A 21,864-nucleotide genomic window follows, 5' to 3' on the forward strand; every position below is an offset into this window, starting at 1 on the left:
TGTGTATGGAGCAACAACCTCGTGTACAATTCCCTTCTCATTACAGAATTTGCTCATCTCCCCATAATTAAACTCTCCATCTCCATCGGTTCTGAAAATCTTCATTTGCAGAGTCGATTGTCTCTCCACCATGACACAAAATTTAACAAAACATGAGAAAACTTCTTTCTTTTCTTTCAACAGATATACCCATATCTTCCTAGTCCATTCATCTACAAAAATTAGAAAATATCTATTACCTCCAAGTGTTGGTATTTCAAAGGGGCCACACACGTTTGAATGGACTACACCGAGTGGTCGTTTAGCTCTTTTAGGCGCAAACTTGAATTTTCTTCTGGCTTGTTTTCCCACAGCACACCCTTCACAAATCTTCTTTGGAGTCGTTATCAAAGGCACACCTTTTCTCAATTCTTTGCTGTTTAACAAACTCAGGCTTTTGAAATTCAAGTGTCCGAATCTATAATGCCATACCTAACTTTCCTTTTCAACATTCAACGAGGATAAACACTGTATTGTTGCTGCATTCAGATTTACCTTGAACATCCTGTTCTTGGCTAGTGGAGCTTTGATCACAAGACGCTGCTTTTGTCAAACACTTCGATGAGGTTCTGATGCATAGCCATTGTATAGCCTTTTTCCAAGAGTTGCCCAAGGCTTAATAAGTTGCTTTTCATCGTTGGGACGTACAACATGTCGTCCATATATGCAAGTCCACTATTCTTGCATGTGATTTGAACTCTACCCACTCCTTCTGCTGTCACCATGCTATCATCGGAAAACCTCACATTGCTTTTTATTCTTGAATCAAGATTTACTAACCACTCTCTTCTTCCTGTCATGTGATTAGAACATCCAGTATCTAAGTACCAACATGAGTCATCATCCACTGCATGGTTGTGATCACTCGACAGCAACACACGTTCAGTCTCTATATCATTCGTTGCATGATCCATCTCCTCCGAGTATGACATGTGGTCTGTGTCACAACGAAACGCATATCCATGGCGTGTTACACCTTTCGACTGTAACGTGTTCAGCTATATAGTCACACCTGTTCAGTGCATTCGTTCGGTCTAAAGACGGCACCCGATCGTCAATTCCTGTTCGGTCTTTAACACTAGTTCGTTTGTCAACACTCGTTCGGCCTTTAGACAACATCTCATTGTCTTCATCCGTTCAGCCTTTAGATGACAACCGATTGTCTTCATCGACGCCCGATCGGTTAAAAGAAAACAATCGTTCGGTTGTGCTCATCAGAAGAACATGATATGATTCAGAATCGTCTGTTTCTTGTGCAAGATTTGCTGCTTCACCATTCTTGTTTCTCTTTGCATCTTCATTGTGCCAACATTCCGAAGAATAGTGACCATATTTACTGCACATGAAACATTGAATGTTTCTTTTGTCATAGCCTTTTCTGCCTCTACCCCTGGACTGTCTACCGCCTCTTCTGTCTGCATCTTTCTGAGCATTACCATTCTCTTCTTCGTATTTTTCAAAAGCATCTGGGTTTTTGCCTCTAACACGTCCATTTCTTGAACGCACTATGCCTCTTCCAGTTCCACGGCCTCTCATCTTTTGATCATACCTAGCTTGTAGGGCTTGATTTGTGCCTTGGTTTGTGCTTTTGTTTGCATTCCTTCTCTCAATCAGCCTTTGCTCATGTGCTTCAAGAGAATTCTACAGCTCTTCAACCTTCATTGTCTCAAGATCCTTACACTCTTCTATCGCAACGACTATATGGTCGTATTGAGGAGTCAACGTTCTGAGAATCTTCTCAACAATCTTCCTATCTCTTCCTGTACTACAATTTGAATTCTCCCAATATAATCCACAATCGTCTCTTGCTCCCCCATGCACAAGAGTTCATACTGCCTTTGTAGAGACTATAAACTGATCTTTTTCACTTTTTCAGAGTTTCCATACCCTTCCTGCAAAATCTCCCATACCTCCTTTACCATGGCAGCCTTCGACACCTTCTGGAAAATTTCCGCCGATATGCACTAATGCAACAACATCCTGGCTTTGCAATCCAACCGCTTGTTTTCCCTGTATTCTTTCTTCGTCTCATATGTATCATTCTTCAAAGGTTCTCTGAAACCTTTTTTCATAATGTCATCCATTTCTTGGAAGCCAATAATTGCTTCCATCTTGACACACCAATCGTCATAGCCTTTTCCATCAAACACTGGCAGGTTGCTATGAATCACTCCAATCATTGCTTCCACGAGACTCTTTCTTGATGAGTTTCTTGAACTTCACCGTTGCTCCAAGGCCACGCAACCGAGCTCTGATACCACTATTAGCAGTTAGCACTGCTAGATGTTTGTGAGAGTGTGGCAATGAAAAGAGAGAGAGAGTTGTAGGGAGAGTAATACACGAAGAGAGAAAACGAGAGTTATTCTCATTAAACAATAGTAAGGTATATATGTATACCATATATAAGAAAGGTTGACTGTCATTTGATAATTAAAGAAAGACGTTAGAAGGTTTAGTTTTTACATTTAACATTAACGAAGTTTTAAGGTGTGAGAGTGGTTTTGGCCACAAAACTCATCACCAGATTCACTATTTTCAAAGTTTTTTCTTGTAAAGAAGAGTTAGGAGTAGTGGTTAAAGAGAGTGTGGTTATTCCATATCATTTATTCGCCTGTAAAATAATCATTTTTTAACAATGATACTTTAAAATATATCAATTTTTTAATATATTAAGATCAATGTATTTTAAAGGCACAAACATACAACACCAAAATCATAAAAGAATATGTTATGTTTAACCAAATATAACATTCAACAACTAAATTACATGTTAATTTTAGACTTTATTAAATTTCAAATCACAGAAAAATTTGTATATTTTCAATTGAGTTTTCATAAAATTTCCAAAATATTTATTATTTTAAAAAATTGTATATTTTTTCACTGAGTTTTCATCATTTAATTTCTTTTCATTAATTGAGTGATGTAATTATTATTTTGACTCGTTAACTTATTTACTTGTCTTCACATTTTAAAAAAATGTAAAATTACGTTATTAATATAAAATGACATTACAGATGATATAAAGCAATAGGTAATTCTTATTGAAATTGAACAAAAAGAGTCCTCTCAACAATGGTGATAAGAACAATCCCTTAATTAATGTAAACAATGATGTGAAATCAATTAAGAAACATCACTTTGTTTTCATTATGTTTTCAATGAAAATAATAAGAGTCATTTGTTTTTTTACATTAACCATGATATGAATTTTATATTAACTATAAAATCTCACATTTTTTAATAAGTAACTATAAATAAACAAGATAATAGAGAAGATATTAGTCACATTTCTCCATCAAAATTTAATTATAAGGATTTGATAAAAAAAATATAGAAATAGTTAATTAAAAAATTTAACAACAAAAACTTAATTGAAAATATACAAAAATTCTAAATACTAAATAAACTAAAAAAATTAAATAAAAACTCAACTTAAAATACTTAAATTTATTAAATATTTAGAAGTGAATTAAAAATGTAATCCTACACAGCAACTTATCCATAGGTGCACTACAAACAAAACAAACTTAACATCATGACCTGGAAAGATGATCTCCGCACTAGTAGTTATCAAAAACCCTGCTCTTCTTCATAATAAACTATTAATAAATCAAATCAATTAACCAATCCTTTAGTGGCTTCCATTGGATTACAAATAAACTAAGATAAAAAAAATCTTAAAGATTATTTTATTTCGTAAACCAAATATAAAATAATTTTAGTATTAACAACACACAAAACCCTTCGTGGCTACACAAGCAAGAACAAGGTAAGGAAGGAAAGGCTCTTTCTCCTCTGAATACGACGAGGTTTATTAAAATCATAAAACTAGAATAAATAACAAGTTAAACTTATTAAAATTGCTTGGTGTGTTTATTTAAGATTTTTTTATTTTGTAAGCAAAATATAAAATATTTTTACAATCTTATCAGCGATTAATAAACAATTACTAATTTAGATATTATACTTTTGTTATTAATTTTATAATATTGTACTCAATTAAAGCATACAAATGGTCGGTAGATAGATTTTAAAAAACAATTATTGATATAAAGATTTTGTGATGAAGGAAAGTTTATAGAAAGAAAAGGGTTCACCAGTTCAAGACTTGAGATAGAATATCAATTAATATTTATTATATGAAATTATATATCGTTTTCAGCTAAAAACTATATTTCTGTAATTTAAATGGTACTTTGGCATGAATGAAAAGTTAACCAAATAAAATAAGAATTAGTTTAGTTGTAGTTTTGGAAGTAGGGGTCGAGGTTATTGTTTTGGAATAAAACGACACTGGGCCAAAAATCTTTTCTATTTTCCTTTTCGAAGGCGCGAAGGTTACCTCTTATTCTCTTCTTCATCTTTGATATTCTTCTTTTAATCGAGAAAATCAGGAATCCTAGGTTAAGAAAAGGGAAATTTTGAGTGTGGCGAGGGTTTTAGGGGTCGCGAGAGTAGAGAGTAGAGGGTGGAGACACCAAAAACCAGAAGATTGAGTAAGGAAGAATTGAGCGGTTTGCTAGTTGAGAGTTCCGACTTGAGGGTTGGCTGTGGAAGTAGAAGTTCTTTGGGAAGAGGAACTAAAAGCAGGTATGGGGAGCTAAACTGGTTTGATTTCAATATGATTGCTTGTGATGAAATGTTGTTTTGCTACCTAGCCAGTTACGTGTTTATGCGATTCCCTTTGCAGTTTGATGTTTTCATTATCTGTTTTAGTAATCTTAGCTAATAATAATGAGGTAAATATGGTGTGGTTAAGTCTCTAATTCAGTGAGTCCAGTGTTACCAGGTTTATGCCAACGGTCTAGTGGATATAAGTCCTCTACCTATTAGTATAGATGCTATAAGGTCTTTGTCAATTACTCAGTTGCGGTAAAGTCTCAGTACATTCTGTTTAGTTGCTATAGGGTTTACACTGTCACGTTTAAGTATTTTTCCTTGTGGTTGGTCTTGTATGTGCTTTCTGTAATGCTTTTGTTGTTAGGATACGTGCTTCTTACAGTCTAGTTACTGTTTGATTAGTGTTTGCTCTAGGATGATTCGTTTCAGATGTTTATATACTGTGTTCACTTTACATGACAGTAACCTGTTTAAACAGTAACCTACTGGTTAAAACTGATTAAATGTATATTAATAGGACAATAGACAAGATTAAAAGCAAACTAATTATAGGTCTGCATGATTGACCCTGGAACCAGTTAGTATTTGGGATCTGTTTCAACGTTGGAGGTTTAAGGAGGTGAACGGTATGAAATTGGACAAGGGACTAAGAGTTTTTGGTGTTTAAACTGAAATGGGTCTTTTGCTGAGTGATAATAAAATGTTACGTTTTAAGGGAGGGACTATATGTGCACCTTAGTTTCTAATCTGATTGTAATTAAATACTGGTTTGATTTTATGGAGGTTTAGTGAACTCTGCCCTACAACCACCAACAGTAGCTGTTTACTATGTTTATGTTTTGTTGGTGATGGAATTATCATGTTGTTGATCCATTTGTACCTTGTTGATTACTAGAATCAGAACTGTATCTGAAGGGCATGTTGCTTGGTTTAAATTATGAATTTAGTGGCTGTGATAGGAATGTAATACATGTTAGAAGCTGCCAGGACTTGTGTTAATGTATACATGCTAGTATTTCACATTGGGTGGGGTTGTCTATGAATAATTGTATAACTGTGGGGCTGGTGCTATATAATTATAAGTCTTTAAGCACTAATAGTCACTGGGAATATCTTTCTCATGTTCTTCCTACGGTAAACTATTGTTGTGAGTTCTATTTGGGCTGTTATAACTGATTCAAATCATTCATTTGCTGCACTCAATCTGATGATGATGTGTTGGTGTGATTTCTGGATTGATTTACATCTTCAGACTGTGTGAGGTAGTAAGAGTGGGTTTGAGTACCAAACTCTCTAATCTGTGTGACGTGTTAAAGAGAGGAAAGTTGTTGGCCCTTAAAGGGAAATAGGTCTTTACTGTGTGTGTAGGACTACTCAACCGCCTTGTAGGGATATGAGTGTGTTTGACATTGGACCACTAAAGAGAATTCTGTGTGACCTTAGACCCTGAGAGAAAGTTGATATGATTGGTGTTTTAGTCTGTGTGAACCTATTCTGTGTGACCTTAGACCACTAAGAGGAAGTTGATTTGAGAGGTTTATCACTAAGAGAAGGTTGATATAAGAGGTTTATAGCTTTTATAGCTTATAGGATTATGTTTAAAGCGTTAGCTCACTCATATTTTGTTTGTGTGGCGATAATGTGTGTTATACGGGAACAGATGTGAGAACATATACTTCTGGAGTTGTGTAGATGCTACGAGAGGGGAACTAGCAATGAGAGTTGATAGGAGGCTAAAGGTGTATGTGAGAAGAAACAGAAGAGAGAAGCAGTTAGTTAGTTAGTGGGTCAGTAGCCTAACTGTTTTATCAGTTAGGAAGGGGGATGTATCTGTTAGGAGGCCAAACTTGTATAAATAGCTAGAGAGGAGAAGGATAGGGACTTTTTGTCAATTCTTGTATCTGAATCAGACTTGTAGTCTGCTTGGGGGGAGATTAGGCTCCTACGTTCCTATATTCTTGTATTCTTTCTTGTTCTCTATTAATCAGAGGAGGTTATTCAGTATTATGGAGGATTCTGTGTGAGTTAAGGTGTGGGAAGCGTATAGGTTTCATTACTCGAGACCTATCATTTGGTCCGACCTGCCGGATCCAAACGAATTGGAGAAAACGCGAAGATGGAGAATGCGACGGAGGCAAGGCTTGAAGCCATTGAGATTACGATGGAGGGGATGAAGGCTGAATCGGCGGCGGTACGAAGGGACCTTCAACAAATAATGAAGATTTTGGGAACGCAAGGCCATCACGGTCCTCAGACGGAAGGGAGTTCAGAAGATAGCTCCGTCAACGATAATCAGCATAGGGGACCCAGAGTGATTGGAGTGGGCGAAAAGGGTGGAAAAGGGGGAGAACAGAAACCGTGGAGGAAGAGGGTAGAGTTACCGACCTTTGAAGGAGAGGAGCCACTCAGTTGGCTCAATCGGGCAAAAAGATTCTTTGACATACAGAAAATAACGGACGACGAAGAAAAGGTGGAACTCGCATATGTGAGCATGGAGGGGAGTGCGGCGTACTGGTTTACGTTTTGGAAAGAGAAGGCTCGAAATCGATCGTGGGATGGCCTGAAGGCGGCCATGATTAATCGCTTTGGGAAGGGATTCAGAGGCACGGTGTTCGAGCGATTGGCCAATCTACGGCAAGAAGGCACAGTGGAAGAATTTGTTCGGAGTTTCGAAACGTTGATGGGGCAGACGAAAGGGGTACCGGAGGAACAGGTGTTAGGGTATTTCTTGGCTGGGTTACGGGAAGACGTGAAGGGACAGGTGCGAATTCAGAATCCTTCTGAATTAATGGAAGCGATGAGGATAGCAAGGGATGTGGAAGATGCGGCGCTGCGAGTTCAAGGATGGCAAGCAAGTGGGTCTAAGACGAACCCATACGTTATGCGACCTATCGGGAATGTGACGCGAACGGAGCCGGTGAGAACTGTGACGACCCAAGTAGTGAAAACGGAGGGTGGAGGAGTCGCGAGAAGAGAGGGAGTGGCGTCGAACATGGTGACGAGAGGGAGCGTCGCGACGGCCGGTGACGGTCGAGCCAGGGCGGTCCGTAACTTGCCCTATCCTGAGTTCCTTAAGAGACGAGAAGAGGGTAGGTGTTATCGATGTGGAGGGCCCTTTGCCCCCGGCCACCGGTGCACCGAGAAGAGCCTCAGAGTGTTGCTATTGGCGGAGGACGAAGACGAAGGAGATACGGAGGTGATGGACGATACAGGGGAGAAGACGATGGAGTTATCGGCATTTTCTGCTGAGGGGTGGACCGGTCCGAGAACTTTGAAGCTGATGGGAACAATAGGCGAACGGAGGGTGGTGGTGTTGATCGATAGTGGCGCCAGTCACAATTACATCAGTCGGAAGGTGATGGAGGAATTGGGATTGACGGTGACGGACACTCCGGCATACTGCGTAAGCTTGGGTGATGGCCATCGGAGGGAGGCGCGTGGTCGGTGTGACAAGGTAACAGTGCAGTTGGGGGAAGTCGACGTGGAAGAAGATTTTTACGTCTTCGATTTAGGAGGGGTGGACGTAATCTTGGGAGTTGCATGGCTGGCCACATTAGGAGAAGTAAGTAGTAACTGGGGTAACATGACGATGATTTACAAGGTGGGGGATAGGAAGATATGCATTAAGGGTGACCCATCCCTATCGAGACAGCTGGTAAAGGCGGAGTCACTGTTAAAAGTGGTGGATGCAGAAGCGGGGGCCATGGTGTGGAGTTTAAGTAGAGTGGAGGCAGATGATAGTAGTGAGTGGGGAACAGATTTGACCGTGGGACAGAGGGCAGAGTTAGTGACTCTGTTGCAGACCCACTCACACTTATTTCGAGGTTTGCATGGCTTACCTCCGACACGTGTCCAACAGCACCGTATCCAGCTCAAGGAGGGCCATAACTCTATAAATGTAAGGCCTTACAGGTATCCTCACCTCCTCAAAAGTGAAATTGAAAAGCAAGTTGAAGAAATGTTGAGAGCTGGAATCATCCGTCCCAGTACAAGTCCATTTTCGAGCCCAGTTATATTAGTGAAAAAAAAAGATGGAAGTTGGCGTTTTTGTGTGGATTATAGGGCGTTAAACAAGGCGACCATACCGGATAAATTCCCCATACCAGTGATAGAGGAATTATTGGATGAACTCACGGGTGCCAGGTACTTTTCTAAGATTGATCTCAAGTCCGGGTATCACCAGATACGTATGGAGGAAGAAGACGTGGCTAAAACTGCATTTCGCACCCACCAAGGACATTATGAGTTTCTCGTGATGCCCTTTGGCCTCATGAATGCCCCGGCAACTTTCCAAAGTACCATGAACAACTTATTACGGCCCTATTTGAGGAAATGGGTTTTAGTATTTTTTGATGATATCCTCATTTACAGCCCCAGCTGGGAGGATCATCTGAAGCAGCTGAATCTGGTGATGCAAACGCTGGTACGGGATGGATGGGTGGCAAATCAAAAGAAGTGTGAGTTCGGAAGAAGAAAAATTCGTTACCTGGGCCATCAAATTTCAGAAAGAGGGGTGGAGATGGATGATGAGAAGGTAAAGGCCGTAAGAGAGTGGGAAGAACCCAGAAATTTGAAGGCGTTGAGAGGGTTTTTGGGGTTAACCGGATATTACAGGAGGTTTGTGGAGGGGTATGGCAAATTGGCCAAACCATTGACTGACCTATTGAAGAAAGGCAAATTTGAATGGAACGAAGGGGCGAGAGAAGCGATGAAGCAGCTGAAAAATGCGATGACTGCTGCACCTGTTTTGACTCTACCAGATTTTTCCCAAGATTTTCATATTGAGTGTGACGCGTCGGGAAGAGGAGTTGGGGCTGTGCTGACTCAAAATAAGAAGCCAATTGCGTTTTACAGCAAGGCTTTATCCGAGGGAAACCTCAGCAAATCCATTTATGAGAAGGAGTTGATGGCCTTGGTCTTGGCCATTCAACATTGGAGGCCGTATTTGGTCGGGCGGAGGTTCACGGTGCATACAGATCAAAGAAGTTTGAAATATTTGATGGAGCAAAGGATCACTACACAGAGTCAGCAAAATTGGATGGCAAAATTGATGGGGTATGATTTTGAGGTGGTATATAAAAGGGGAAGCACAAACAGGGCAGCTGATGCCCTTTCGAGGAAGAATGAAGGAGAGCTGGAGGGGAAAGAGTTAATGGCGATATCCAGACTTTTTTGGCCAGATTTTGAAGAGGTTGTCAAAGAAGTAGAGGAGGATGCAGAGTTACAAAAAGTGATTGCTGACTTGAAACGGGATCCCAATTCACATGTGCCATATACGTTGGAAAATGAACGATTACATTACAAGGGTCGATTGGTACTGTCGGCCAAGTCAGTTTGGATTCCAAAATTGCTGGGTGAGTTTCATGTAACAAAAATGGGGGGACACTCGGGAATTTATAGGACTTATAGAAGGATAGCTCAGTCACTGTATTGGATGGGCATGAAGAAGATGATAACAGAGTTTGTAACCAGCTGTGTGGTGTGTCAGCAGCATAAGTATCAAACATCATCACCACATGGGTTGCTGCAACCCTTACCCATTCCTCAGGCAATATGGGAAGAGATCAGCTTGGATTTTATTGTGAGACTGCCTAAGTCACAAGGATATGATGCAATCATGGTGGTCGTAGATAGATTGAGCAAGTACGCTCATTTCATGGCACTAAAACACCCATATTCAGCAAAGACCGTGGCGGATGTGTTTACCAAAGAGGTTGTAAGATTGCATGGGATACCAGCTTCTATGGTGAGTGACCGAGACCCTTTATTTCTGAGTATTTTTTGGAGAGAGTTGTTTAAAAAACAAGGGACACAGCTCAAGATGAGCACAGCATATCATCCGGAAACGGATGGGCAGACAGAGGTTGTGAATCGCATAGTGGAGGGATATTTGCGTTGTTTTTGTTCTGAACAGCCCAAGAGTTGGTATTTGATGTTGCCTTGGGCAGAGTTTTGGTACAATACGAGTTATCAGGGGGCAGCCAGGTGTACCCCATTTGAGATAGTGTATGGCAGGCCTCCTCCTTCTTTCAGCCGTTTCATTCCAGGAGAAACTCCAGTTGAAGCAGTAGCTCAAGATTTGATGACCAGAGATGAGGCTCTCAAGCAGCTAAAATACCATTTGAGTCGTGCTCAAGATTTGATGGCACAGCAAGCGAATAAAAAGAGAAGGGAAGTTGATATAAAAGTGGGAGATTGGGTCTATCTAAAAATCAGGCCACACCGACAGCTTTCAATGCCAACCAGGTTGCATCCCAAACTTTCTGCACGGTATTTTGGGCCGTTCAAGGTACTGCAGCAGGTGGGAAATGTAGCGTTTAGATTGGAATTACCTGAGTCAGCAAAGATACATTCGGTGTTTCACGCATCACAATTAAAGAAGGCAGTGGGGGATCGAAAAGTAGAAAAGGCTCTGCCCGAAGAGTTGCAAGCAGAGGGACCTGCTTTTTGGCCAGCAAAAATTCTGCAACAGAGGCAGATACAGCAGGATGGGGAGTCAATTCAGCAAGTATTAATAGAATGGCAGACTGGAGGTGAAGAAGGAGCAACTTGGGAAGATTTAGCCACAATCAAAGATCAGTTTCCAGACTTCAACCTTGAGGACAAGGTTGAAAGTGGGGGGGGGAGTAATGATAGGAGGCTAAAGGTGTATGTGAGAAGAAACAGAAGAGAGAAGCAGTTAGTTAGTTAGTGGGTCAGTAGCCTAACTGTTTTATCAGTTAGGAAGGGGGATGTATCTGTTAGGAGGCCAAACTTGTATAAATAGCTAGAGAGGAGAAGGATAGGGACTTTTTGTCAATTCTTGTATCTGAATCAGACTTGTAGTCTGCTTGGGGGGAGATTAGGCTCCTACGTTCCTATATTCTTGTATTCTTTCTTGTTCTCTATTAATCAGAGGAGGTTATTCAGTATTATGGAGGATTCTGTGTGAGTTAAGGTGTGGGAAGCGTATAGGTTTCATTACTCGAGACCTATCAAGAGTTTTTGAAAGTATAAATAGTTTTATTGTTTTCTTGAAACACTTTAACAAAATGATGTATTAAACGCTTTATATTCCATGAGGCATTTGTTTTAAATTTTAATAATTTCTTTGTTTTGAAATTTTCAATTACCAAGAGAAATATTAGTCTTTGATGCGCTTAAGTGACTCCCAGGGTGTTACACTGTCGTTTTGGTGTGTTTTTGTTTGTCTTAATAAGTTCACTCAACTTCCAGAATTCTTTAACCAAAACCCTAACCAGTCTGAGCCAAGGGGCCACTGTGTAATAGTTATCCCTTTTACTCTCTCCCCCAACATATAATTGATTTTGGTGTCAGCTTTATTTGGTACCATTTCTCTCTTGAAAACTATTCTATCCTATTTATTTGCATGCATGTTTTGAAGTATCGTCTCAATCCTTATTTTACATTAATTTTTTGTGGCATGTTGTGTATTAATCTGTCCCTTTTTTCTAATTTCCTGCACTATGTAGGGAAGGGGTGTTATTATCCTGTGTAAGTTCTGAAGCAAAAGATGCAAGCCAGTACAATGATGGGTTCTCTGCAACAATCTGTTTGGACCAAGGGGATGAGTTTCCCTGCAAAGGGGTATGGCAATAACTACGGATTTGTATCTGAAGTGAAGTTCTGTAATATGAAGCCATGCAAAGCTTCCCCTGTTGAAGGGAGTTTAGTCACTGGGAAGCCGTCGTCTCTGTCTTTCTCAGTTCCTGAAATTGGAGGTAACTATAATCTACCATCTTCTTGAAATATTGTCTTGTTCGAATGACTGATATTTTCTTTTTCATTTGAAGTGATTAAGGGTGTTGCTATGCTCTATAGGTTCCTTTTCTTTTTATTTGTAAGTGTTTGATCTTATTTGCTATTTTTGTTCTTCCTTGATATTTGGCCCTCAGTTTGTTTTGATAATCAAGTGATGTATGTATGTATTTGAGACTCAAGGGTTGAGCAGATCTCTTTCACAATAATAAATAGCTTTGGACATTGGAATATTTGTTCCTATCTGATTTTCTCTGTTTTGATGTTTAGTATTTTGGCTTGGTTCCAGTATACTGGTAATTGGATGTATGGCTAAATGATTTCTTTTGTCCATGGAATCACATGCAATTGCAAATATTAGGTGATGGAAGTAGCTTCCTGGACTATGGCTTGACTGAAGCCGATCCTGAGGTTCGTACAATTATTGACAAGGAGAAGGATCGACAATTTAAAAGTCTTGAGCTGATTGCTTCTGAGAATTTTACATCTAGAGCTGTGATGGAAGCAGTTGGTTCATGCCTCACAAACAAGTATTCAGAAGGATTGCCGGGTAAAAGGTAAGGATCTTTTTGATTTAAGAAAATATTTCTTTTAATGTTTGTTTTTGGTAACCGGACTTTGTTCATGGAAAATGGGAAACTGTGTTTGATTTATTCATCTTCAATAAATAAAATTTCATTAAAGCTCATTTTAAATGGAAGGTACTATGGAGGGAATGAGTACATTGATGAGCTCGAAACCCTATGCCAACAAAGGGCACTGGCTGCATTTCATGTAGATGGAAATAAATGGGGTGTTAATGTTCAACCATTATCCGGATCCCCAGCTAATTTTGCAGTATACACTGCAGTTCTTAAACCACATGATCGAATTATGGTAAAATCTATTTGACGTATCCTTCATCTTGTTTGGCTATTCCAAATCGCAGCCCATTATTGTAATTGTTCTGATGTGCAATGGTTTTGTTTCCAGGGTTTGGACTTGCCTCATGGAGGACATTTGTCTCATGGATTCATGACGCCTAAAAAACGTGTATCTGCTACTTCAATTTATTTTGAATCTATGCCTTATCGACTTGACGAATCAACAGGTGCTTTTGTTTTTTCATTAAAATTATTTTGAATTTGTGAGATGACTCATTTTTTAACCCATGTTGGCATCACAATAGGTCTAATTGATTATGATATGTTGGAGAAAACTGCTAATCTCTTCAGGCCAAAGCTGATTATTGCGGGGGCTAGTGCTTATCCTCGGGACATTGATTACCCTCGCATGAGAAAAGTATGTTTTGTATTTATGCAATAATCTAGAATTATATATTGCTCATTATATGGTTTTCTTTTTGGCAAGAAGCTAATCACATCTTTTATGCATGGAAAGATTGCAGATGAAGTAGGTGCTTTTCTTATGATGGATATGGCTCATATAAGTGGGCTTGTTGCTGCATCTGTACTTGCTAATCCCTTTGACTATTGTGATATTGTGACCACCACAACCCACAAGGTTTGCCTTGAGATATTTTTATGCCACACTTTTACATTTAAAATGAAAAAGAGAAGAATCTGCATTTAGTTTGTGTACAAACTGGATGCTATATTGCTTGGAATTCTATGTAAATACTTTTGTTTGCTACACTTGGCACACCTGTGACTTAGTCCGTTGAATATTTTCTTCTAGTCTTTAAGAGGTCCAAGAGGTGGTATGATATTCTTCAAGAAAGATCCTGTGCATGGGGTTGATTTGGAGCCCGCCATTAACAATTCTGTTTTTCCCGGTCTACAGGTAAATTATGAATATTCTCTTAATAGTTTTATACTATTCTAATTGAGGTGCACGGATCCTGTGCTCCTATGGAGTTAAGATGCACCCGTGCTCTTTACCTTCCTGCTTCTGTGATTTGATAGTGATAGATTTGTCCAGGGGGGTCCTCATAACCACACAATTGGAGGACTAGCAGTTTGCTTGAAGTATGCCCAGTCTCCAGAGTTTAAAAATTACCAGAATCAGGTATACCGATAGCCCATTTCATCATTGGACATAAGGGTGTGTGCATGATCATTTTAAAAAGCCTTTTGGTGCTTAATTTTGAATCCACCAAGGTTGCTACTCTGAATTGATAAGAAATAAAATAGATTGCTTTGCCACCCAATCTGATCACTAGAATTATCCTCATGGTCCTGTGGAATAAATGCGGAATGAAGATAGATGTTACATTAGGCACGATTCGCTTGTATTTCCAACTCTTTCAATCCAAAACTAGAGGATATAGACGTGTCATTAAGTAGTGCATAACGCTAATGCTATTTTGTTTTACCATTTCTCTTGTATGTTTTGGAGGTATTCCCTTCCTATCACTTCATAATCATAGAATCAGTAACAGAAAAATTTAGCAGAAAAATAAAATTATGAACTCTACCCCATTTGTGTCGATTAGAAGTTTAGCTTCCAAATTACAGTTATTAAGGTAGAGTCGGGTTTAGGCCTTAGTCAGCATTTCTGACTTTCCATTTTACGTGACAATGCAGATTCCGAGTACGTACTCAGAAAGGTCCAAAATCTACTTCGAAACAAATCTGGATATAGGCTATATATAGGAATTCAATAAATTAGAGTTGAGATTCTTTTTGCAAACTAATTGGAGTTAATAGGCATTGTGCATGCTTCTTAATATGTGCACAGTTTGCTTGTTTGGCTTACATATTATCAGTTGACCTTCATGAATCAGAGAGCATTAAAGTCACTTTATTTTATCACCGAACTTGAACTGTGCAAAGATCCATTTGGACAAAACCAGTTCATTAGAGTGGTTTGGTTTGATTTAAAAAGAAAAAAGTGAACCGTGCATAGCCATATATAGAGTTTGGCACATGGCACTTATTGACACTCATAACAATACTATCCTGCAGGTGGTTGCTAACTGTAGAGCTCTTGCTCAGCGGTTAATTGAGCACAAATATAAACTTGTTTCTGGTGGTAGTGACAATCACCTGGTTCTTGTTGATCTAAGGCCTTCTGTAAGCTTCTTGTTCCTTTCTTTTGTGTCACATAAAATATATTTTACTTTCTTCCACTCGTGCACCCATTATAGATTGACATGTTTCAATTTAAAAAGGCATGATATCCAAGTTGATATATGATCATTTTTGTACGTTAACTATGTTTCATATTAATTAACATGTCTGTTAGGGTCTTGATGGTGCTCGGGTGGAGAAAATTCTTGATATGGCTTCGATAACCCTCAACAAAAATTCAGTGCCTGGTGAGATCTTATTGCTGTGTTGTTTCTTGCGTGCACCAGTTTGGTATCTATGCTTGTTCACCGTGATATTTATGTCCCGTATTTCTGACATATGCTTACTATAAAAGGTGATAAGAGTGCCCTTGTTCCGGGAGGCATTCGTATTGGGGCACCTGCAATGACAACAAGAGGACTTGGTGAGAAAGAATTCTCACTAATTGCAGATTTAATTCATGAGGGAGTGCAAATAAGTCTTGAAGCCAAAAGTTTGGTCTCAGGAACGAAGCTCCAAGAGTTTTTGAAGTTTGTATCATCATCTGAATTTCCCTTGGGGGAGAAGGTCTCAGAATTGCGCAGGAAAGTTGAAGCTCTTACTACTCAGTATCCGATACCAGGAGTCTAAGTGTACCTGCTTTGAGCACTTAAAACTGAGACGCTCTTAAAAAATTTTGTATAATAATCATGCTTCGATATGATGCTAAGAATATGTTGTATGTTACTATTTTTGGCAAAATCCTTTTGCTGCTGCAGCAGCAACTTTATGATTACCCCATTTATAATTCGAGGCAAATAAATCCTTAATCCTTCAAATATTTCGTTGGTCATGGATTTTTGTAAACAAACCATTATAAGGATTCGAAGAATTTTGTTCTTGCTATAAGTAATAATTTTGATGGATGGAAGGTAAATTGACAAGCTATTAGTCCAACCTCTTACGGATCAGAAAACATTTTATTTGTATGATAACACCACTACTAAAGTTTAGGTACTTAAAATATTTCTAAACAGTAATTTTTATAAATGTTAAATGAAATGGCATTTTTCCTTAGGAAGATTTAAAGTAGTTACATAAGATGATTTCAATCAGTTTTATAATTTGGAATCTTAATTTACTAAAAGAAAATCAGAGGATTGGTATGGTGACAAGTAAAGTTTTAGAAATTTAATCTCATCAGAAAGGGGGAAAGGGAATTCCAACGAAATCTAAGATAAGGTGAAAAAGGTCAGGTAATTGAAGTTTTAGCTGCTATATTATGGGGTTTGATGGCTTTCTGTAGAATTGTTAACATCTAATGTCCGGATTATCAATTCATTTTTAAATAAACAATAAAAAATATATAATAATAATAAAAAATAATAATAAAATAGTAATAATAAAATAATAAAAAAATATAAAAATACGTTTTCAATTAATTGTACATAAAAAAGACAAAATGAATCATTTTTCTTTGACTTTTCAAACTTTAAATTAGCTCAAAAGAAATAAAAAATCTTCTTTTCTCCTTTGTTTTAGTTGAATGGTGAAGTCTAGACATCTAGTATTTGTAAGTTACTACCATTCTATGCCTTTAATTGTGGACACATACATTTATTGTTTTCAAAATGCTTTAGCTTAGAGCTACATATAGTCATGGTGTGCAATTTAACCTCTTTTGTTTCTCTTTTGTGATTGACTTCGTGAGAACTAGAATTTGTTTCTGAATCAATCGTGAAACTGTCAAATCTGTTTGTGTTTTACCATTAGCAAGCTGTCTAAAAGTATTTAAAAAACAAGTTAACGAATGAACCTTTTTTATTGCCTTTGATTTTATATGTTTGCGCATAGAGAACTGTTTGATCTGCATCCTTCCATCTACTCCTAATTCTCCTCTTCAAACAACGGAGAAAAACAAAATACTCTCAAACTTTTGAAGAAAATAAAAGTGTACACAGACTGCCATTATAAATCACACCTTCGCATGTGCCAAAAAGAAAACAATTCTATTTGCTTGATTACATATGAAGTTTACATACAGATCTATTCGTGTCTAATTATATACGAATTTTACATATAAATTTATTTGTATGTAATTAAGTATAGATTTTCATACGGATAAATTCGTATTAACATTATCTACGATCATTTTACATACAAATATTACGGATTTGTTTGTATATAATCCTATGTAACACCACATTACATACGAATTTTTGAGCTTACATACAGATTTTGACTATAGGTAATAGCGATTTTTCTTGTAATCAAATATGTATCAGAAGATTAATAAAAAACATAATTGCAAATTTTCATAAAATGTAAGACATGTACATTAAAATTTATGTATATTAATAAACTATGAAAAAGTTATTATTTTTCTTAAACTGTTTCAATCGAACAATTCAAGATTTAATACTTGTAAATTATTATTATCATCTCCTCTGTATTTATTTGTAAAAAGTACATTTGTTCAAAAAACTTTGAAGATAGTAAATAATTTTTGTATTGAATCTCAAATGGGAAACTAAGTTAATTCACAACAACAATATATTCAAGAAAAAAAATAATTACATATGCAACATACAATATATTCAAGCTAATATTATATTCAAGCAAACAAATAATTATATATTCATATTAATAGAAAAATTTTAAGAATAAAAACCTGTGAGCATCAAAAGCCGGTCAACAACGGAGAATGTTCGTGTTTATGAAACTATAAAACCTTACCACAAAAATACAATATCTGGACAAAAACAAACAACACATTAATTAGTCTATGATTCCTAACCTTAAAGTTTATTTCATAACAAAATCAACCAATTTAATACAAACAATTCAAAATTTTATTCCCTAATTTCTATATTCCTAATTCAAAATTATACATCAATTTACATTATCAACAAATTTAATACAAACAATTCAAAATTCTATTCCCCTTATTTCTATATCCCTAATTCAAAATTATACACCAATTTATATTATCAACTAATTCAATACAAACAATTCAAAATTCTATTATCCTAATTTCTATATCCCTAATTCAAAATTATAAACCAATTTACATTATCAACCAATTTAATACAAACATATTTGAGTTTAATCTTTATTATAAGTAATTTTATATACTAATTTACATTATCATAAGATTTTTACAATTCATATGGCTAAACCCCTCTCCCCTTGCATGGATTCTCATCAACAAATAACACTACCATTGTTATTCCTATCACCATTAATCAATCTCATAACAATTTACTATCAAACACAGACAAAAATAAACAAAAATGGAGGAGGTTTAAAAAACTTACCATGCAAAGAAGAACAGCAGCGCCAAGAGAAGGGACAATCATGGCGGCGCGAACAAAAGGTGTCGATGACGATGATGAATGACGGAGACGACGATGACAACCCGTGCTGGAGGGAACGAAGATGGAGGGGAAACGAAACTCAGTTCGCCCATGGGTGGCCGATGTGCTCGTGGGGAAGAAGAAAGATTGTTCGTGTGAGAAGAAACTATTTTACGTTTTTGTAAATGTAACCCAAAAAAATGTTATTACCTTGGATAAGTATAAAACCGAGGCAATAAACTCCATACCGCCTCGATTATAATTTTAACCGATGCCTAAACCTTTCAGAAAATGGAATTTTGGGAAATATGTTCAAATTATAGGCCTCGGCTCGCGGTTAAACTGAGACAGAAAAACCTTATGGCATAAGTTCAGAGAGAACCGAGGCAATAGAGTTGACAAAATGGAAATGAAACGTTTAGTTTTAGAGTTATCAGTTGCATGGCAGGACCTTTAACATCGGTTCAACACAAAACCGAGATAGTATGTTCCTTTTAGTACTCTATCAGTGGAGAGGTTGCTGAGGGATTTGCATGGTCTTTTGTCTTGGGTGGTCAGAGAATTGAGACGGTAGTCCTTTTTCAAAAAAGTTGTCATGCAAAAAGTTTGATTTGCAGAGGAGGTAGGTGGGTTGCGTAGGGTTTTAGGCCCCAGTTTCTCATTGAACTAAGGTAATATACATTTTATGTTTCGGTTCCCATTGAATCGAGACATATAAGTTCATCAAAACTACAAAAGTATATTGCATTTGGATATGTTTCTATTTTTTCGAAACCGAAACATATAATACATGTTAAAAAAGTTGTTTTTCCACTGTAAAATGTTTCTTCTTCTGCCAATATTGTTAATCAATATACTATACTGACCTTCATGTCAATATCTTTCTGACGATTGACTTAGCTATAAAAAAGTATGACGTTTCTCAAAATTTCTCAAGGCTCTTAATAATAAAAATCTTATCAAGTTTCTCGGGTCTTCATAATCTTCCTGCCACCTTGAGAGGGGTAACAGAGATGTCATTGTTATGATTTTGTGTTGTTTGTAACTTACCGGTGCCAAGAATAATGTGGAACTTAATACTAAGAATTTCGACAGTAATGCACCTAAAAAAGTTGAAATAAAATATTAATACCAAAAGATAGAATAGCTACAACCATGTTGCAAAGGCAGGAGGACGAGTGGATTCTTTCTTCTTATTTGTCCAAAAGACCTACATTGCTCTCATGGCTGTCTACTTTTTCTCTCCTTTGCACTAATGTACAAGGTATTCCTTTCCGAAAAGTCTTCCTAGAATATGACCTGAACATGAAAAACCCAATTATTAAATGCAAGTATCGAAGGTAAGGAACAAATTCACGTGGGGTTAATTAGTAAGCATGACTCCTCTATACTAGTATCTAATTAAACCTCAGATCAACCACCACCAAATACCATCCTTGTAACTATAACCATAATGGCACTCAGCAACAACGTGATAGGGGCCATCAACTTCGTTGCGGCACTTCTCTCAATTCCAATCATTGCTGCAGGGATCTGGCTAACAACAGAGCCAGCAGATTCGTGCGTCAAAATTCTTCAATGGCCTGTCATAATCTTGGGGGTTCTCATACTTGTAGTGGCTCTGGCAGGGTTTCTAGGAGCCTTCTGGAGAATCCCTTCGCTTCTGGTCTTCTACCTGGTTGCAATGTTCGTGCTTATTCTGTTGCTTGTTAGCTTGGTGGTTTTCACCTATGCTGTCACCCTTAGAGGCCATGGCAACATTGAACCCAATCGCTCCTACTTGGAATATCGTATCGATGATTTCTCACTTTGGCTTCGTCGAAGAGTACGAAGCTCAAACAGATGGGACAACGTTAGAAGGTGTCTTATGTCGTCAAATATATGTGCTGAGTTGGATCAACGCTACCGAACGGCGCAGGACTTCTTCAACGCACACCTAACCCCCATTCAGGTAATTAACTAAATAAACTAACTCTCATTTTCTAATAACATCCCATTTAACTAATTCCTTGAAATTAAAAACATAATCTTTTTCACCAAGCAATTTGCTCTGCAAGTAACCATCTTGGTTTCTGATAAAAAAGAAAAATGAGAGAACGAAAAGGCTAAAAGAGTTAGCTAACCACGTGTTGTTCTTTGAGCTCTGACCTTTATTCTTTTTGCATTTTGATCTGATGCAGTCAGGGTGCTGCAAGCCTCCAACAAAATGTGGTTACACGTTTGTGAACCCGACGTATTGGATCAGCCCCATCAACACGGCAGAAGACATGGATTGCATGAAATGGAGCAACGACCAAGCACAACTTTGTTACAACTGTGATTCATGCAAAGCTGGTTTGTTGGCAACCCTTAGGGTGGAGTGGAGAAGGGCCAATGTGATCTTGATCGTTACTCTTGTTGCTTTAATTGCAGTCTATTTGGTTGGCTGCTTTGCCTTTAGGAATACCAAAACGGATGAGCTCTTTCGCAAATACAAGCAAGGTTACTCTTAATTGAGAAGATCGATTATGTTTGATAATTTCAGGAACTCTTAGGGTTAGGTAATGAACACTGAATGTTGATGCTGGTGGAGAGTGAACTGGGTCATTTTGTGTTCTCTTAATTATTGGAATTTTCTTTTATTGAAGAGAAACGAACACATCCATCAAATGTATGAATTTGGGATATTTTCTTTAATGTTAAATTTGAGAAGACTTTTGTTTTTGTATATTACTGTTGAGTGTGTTGAAGAAACTATAATGGAGATACTATTCAAAAATAGAACCTAAGCAAAATATGACTTTGAATATGACTTGACCCACATGGCCTTTATCATGAGAATTAAAGCAACTTGCATCAATGTCCTCTTTAAAAAATTTCCACTGGAAAAGAAACTTGTGATTCAGTTCTGATATTAATTCTTGAATAAATGTTTATCACTATGTCAAAGTTATATAGTTTATATTAAGATTGTAACAGTTCAAACGTTACGATTCAATTACGAATTGCACAACTTGATCCACTTAATCTTCGTCACAAGATAATTGATGTCATATATAGCATGACAATCTTAAACAATATGTCTATCTTACCTTGTTCAATAATATCCACTAATCAAA

At 37.5% G+C, this 21,864-nt stretch overlaps 2 protein-coding genes across 3 annotated transcripts; both read left to right on the forward strand.

Moving 5' to 3' along the window:
* The first annotated feature begins 4,253 nt into the window (after positions 1-4,253).
* LOC108345934 (serine hydroxymethyltransferase 3, chloroplastic) lies at positions 4,254-16,206 on the forward strand. 2 transcript variants are annotated; one of them, XM_017584798.2, is made up of 12 exons: positions 4,254-4,632; positions 12,135-12,383; positions 12,782-12,977; positions 13,122-13,296; positions 13,393-13,510; positions 13,589-13,701; positions 13,801-13,923; positions 14,098-14,202; positions 14,341-14,427; positions 15,327-15,434; positions 15,607-15,679; positions 15,787-16,206. In XM_017584798.2, the coding sequence occupies exons 2-12, from the start codon at positions 12,176-12,178 to the stop codon at positions 16,059-16,061; spliced, it is 1,581 nt and encodes a 526-aa protein (XP_017440287.1). In that variant the 5' UTR covers positions 4,254-4,632; positions 12,135-12,175; the 3' UTR covers positions 16,062-16,206. The 2 variants fall into 2 exon arrangements, with proteins under 2 accessions (XP_017440287.1, XP_052730271.1); XM_052874311.1 differs by having other exon boundaries at positions 4,263-4,379.
* A 3,750-nt stretch (positions 16,207-19,956) lies between these two features.
* LOC108340360 (protein TORNADO 2) lies at positions 19,957-21,638 on the forward strand. The gene is made up of 2 exons (XM_017577694.2): positions 19,957-20,717; positions 20,947-21,638. The coding sequence occupies exons 1-2, from the start codon at positions 20,220-20,222 to the stop codon at positions 21,256-21,258; spliced, it is 810 nt and encodes a 269-aa protein (XP_017433183.1). The 5' UTR covers positions 19,957-20,219; the 3' UTR covers positions 21,259-21,638.
* The last annotated feature ends 226 nt before the right edge of the window (positions 21,639-21,864 follow it).

This window comes from Vigna angularis, chromosome 1 (genome assembly GCF_016808095.1).
Source record: "Vigna angularis cultivar LongXiaoDou No.4 chromosome 1, ASM1680809v1, whole genome shotgun sequence".
NCBI classification, from domain to species: domain Eukaryota; kingdom Viridiplantae; phylum Streptophyta; class Magnoliopsida; order Fabales; family Fabaceae; genus Vigna; species Vigna angularis.

Bases quoted from the DNA above. Each gene is read 5' to 3' on its own strand.
- LOC108345934 (XM_017584798.2), top strand. From the start codon at position 12,176: ATGCAAGCCAGTACAATGATGGGTTCTCTGCAACAATCTGTTTGGACC. The intron at 12,978-13,121 runs GTAAGGATCTTT...TTTAAATGGAAG, and splicing joins GAAGGATTGCCGGGTAAAAG to GTACTATGGAGGGAATGAGT. The intron at 14,428-15,326 runs GTATACCGATAG...ACTATCCTGCAG, and splicing joins TTAAAAATTACCAGAATCAG to GTGGTTGCTAACTGTAGAGC.
- LOC108340360 (XM_017577694.2), top strand. From the start codon at position 20,220: ATGGCACTCAGCAACAACGTGATAGGGGCCATCAACTTCGTTGCGGCA. The intron at 20,718-20,946 runs GTAATTAACTAA...GATCTGATGCAG, and splicing joins CACACCTAACCCCCATTCAG to TCAGGGTGCTGCAAGCCTCC.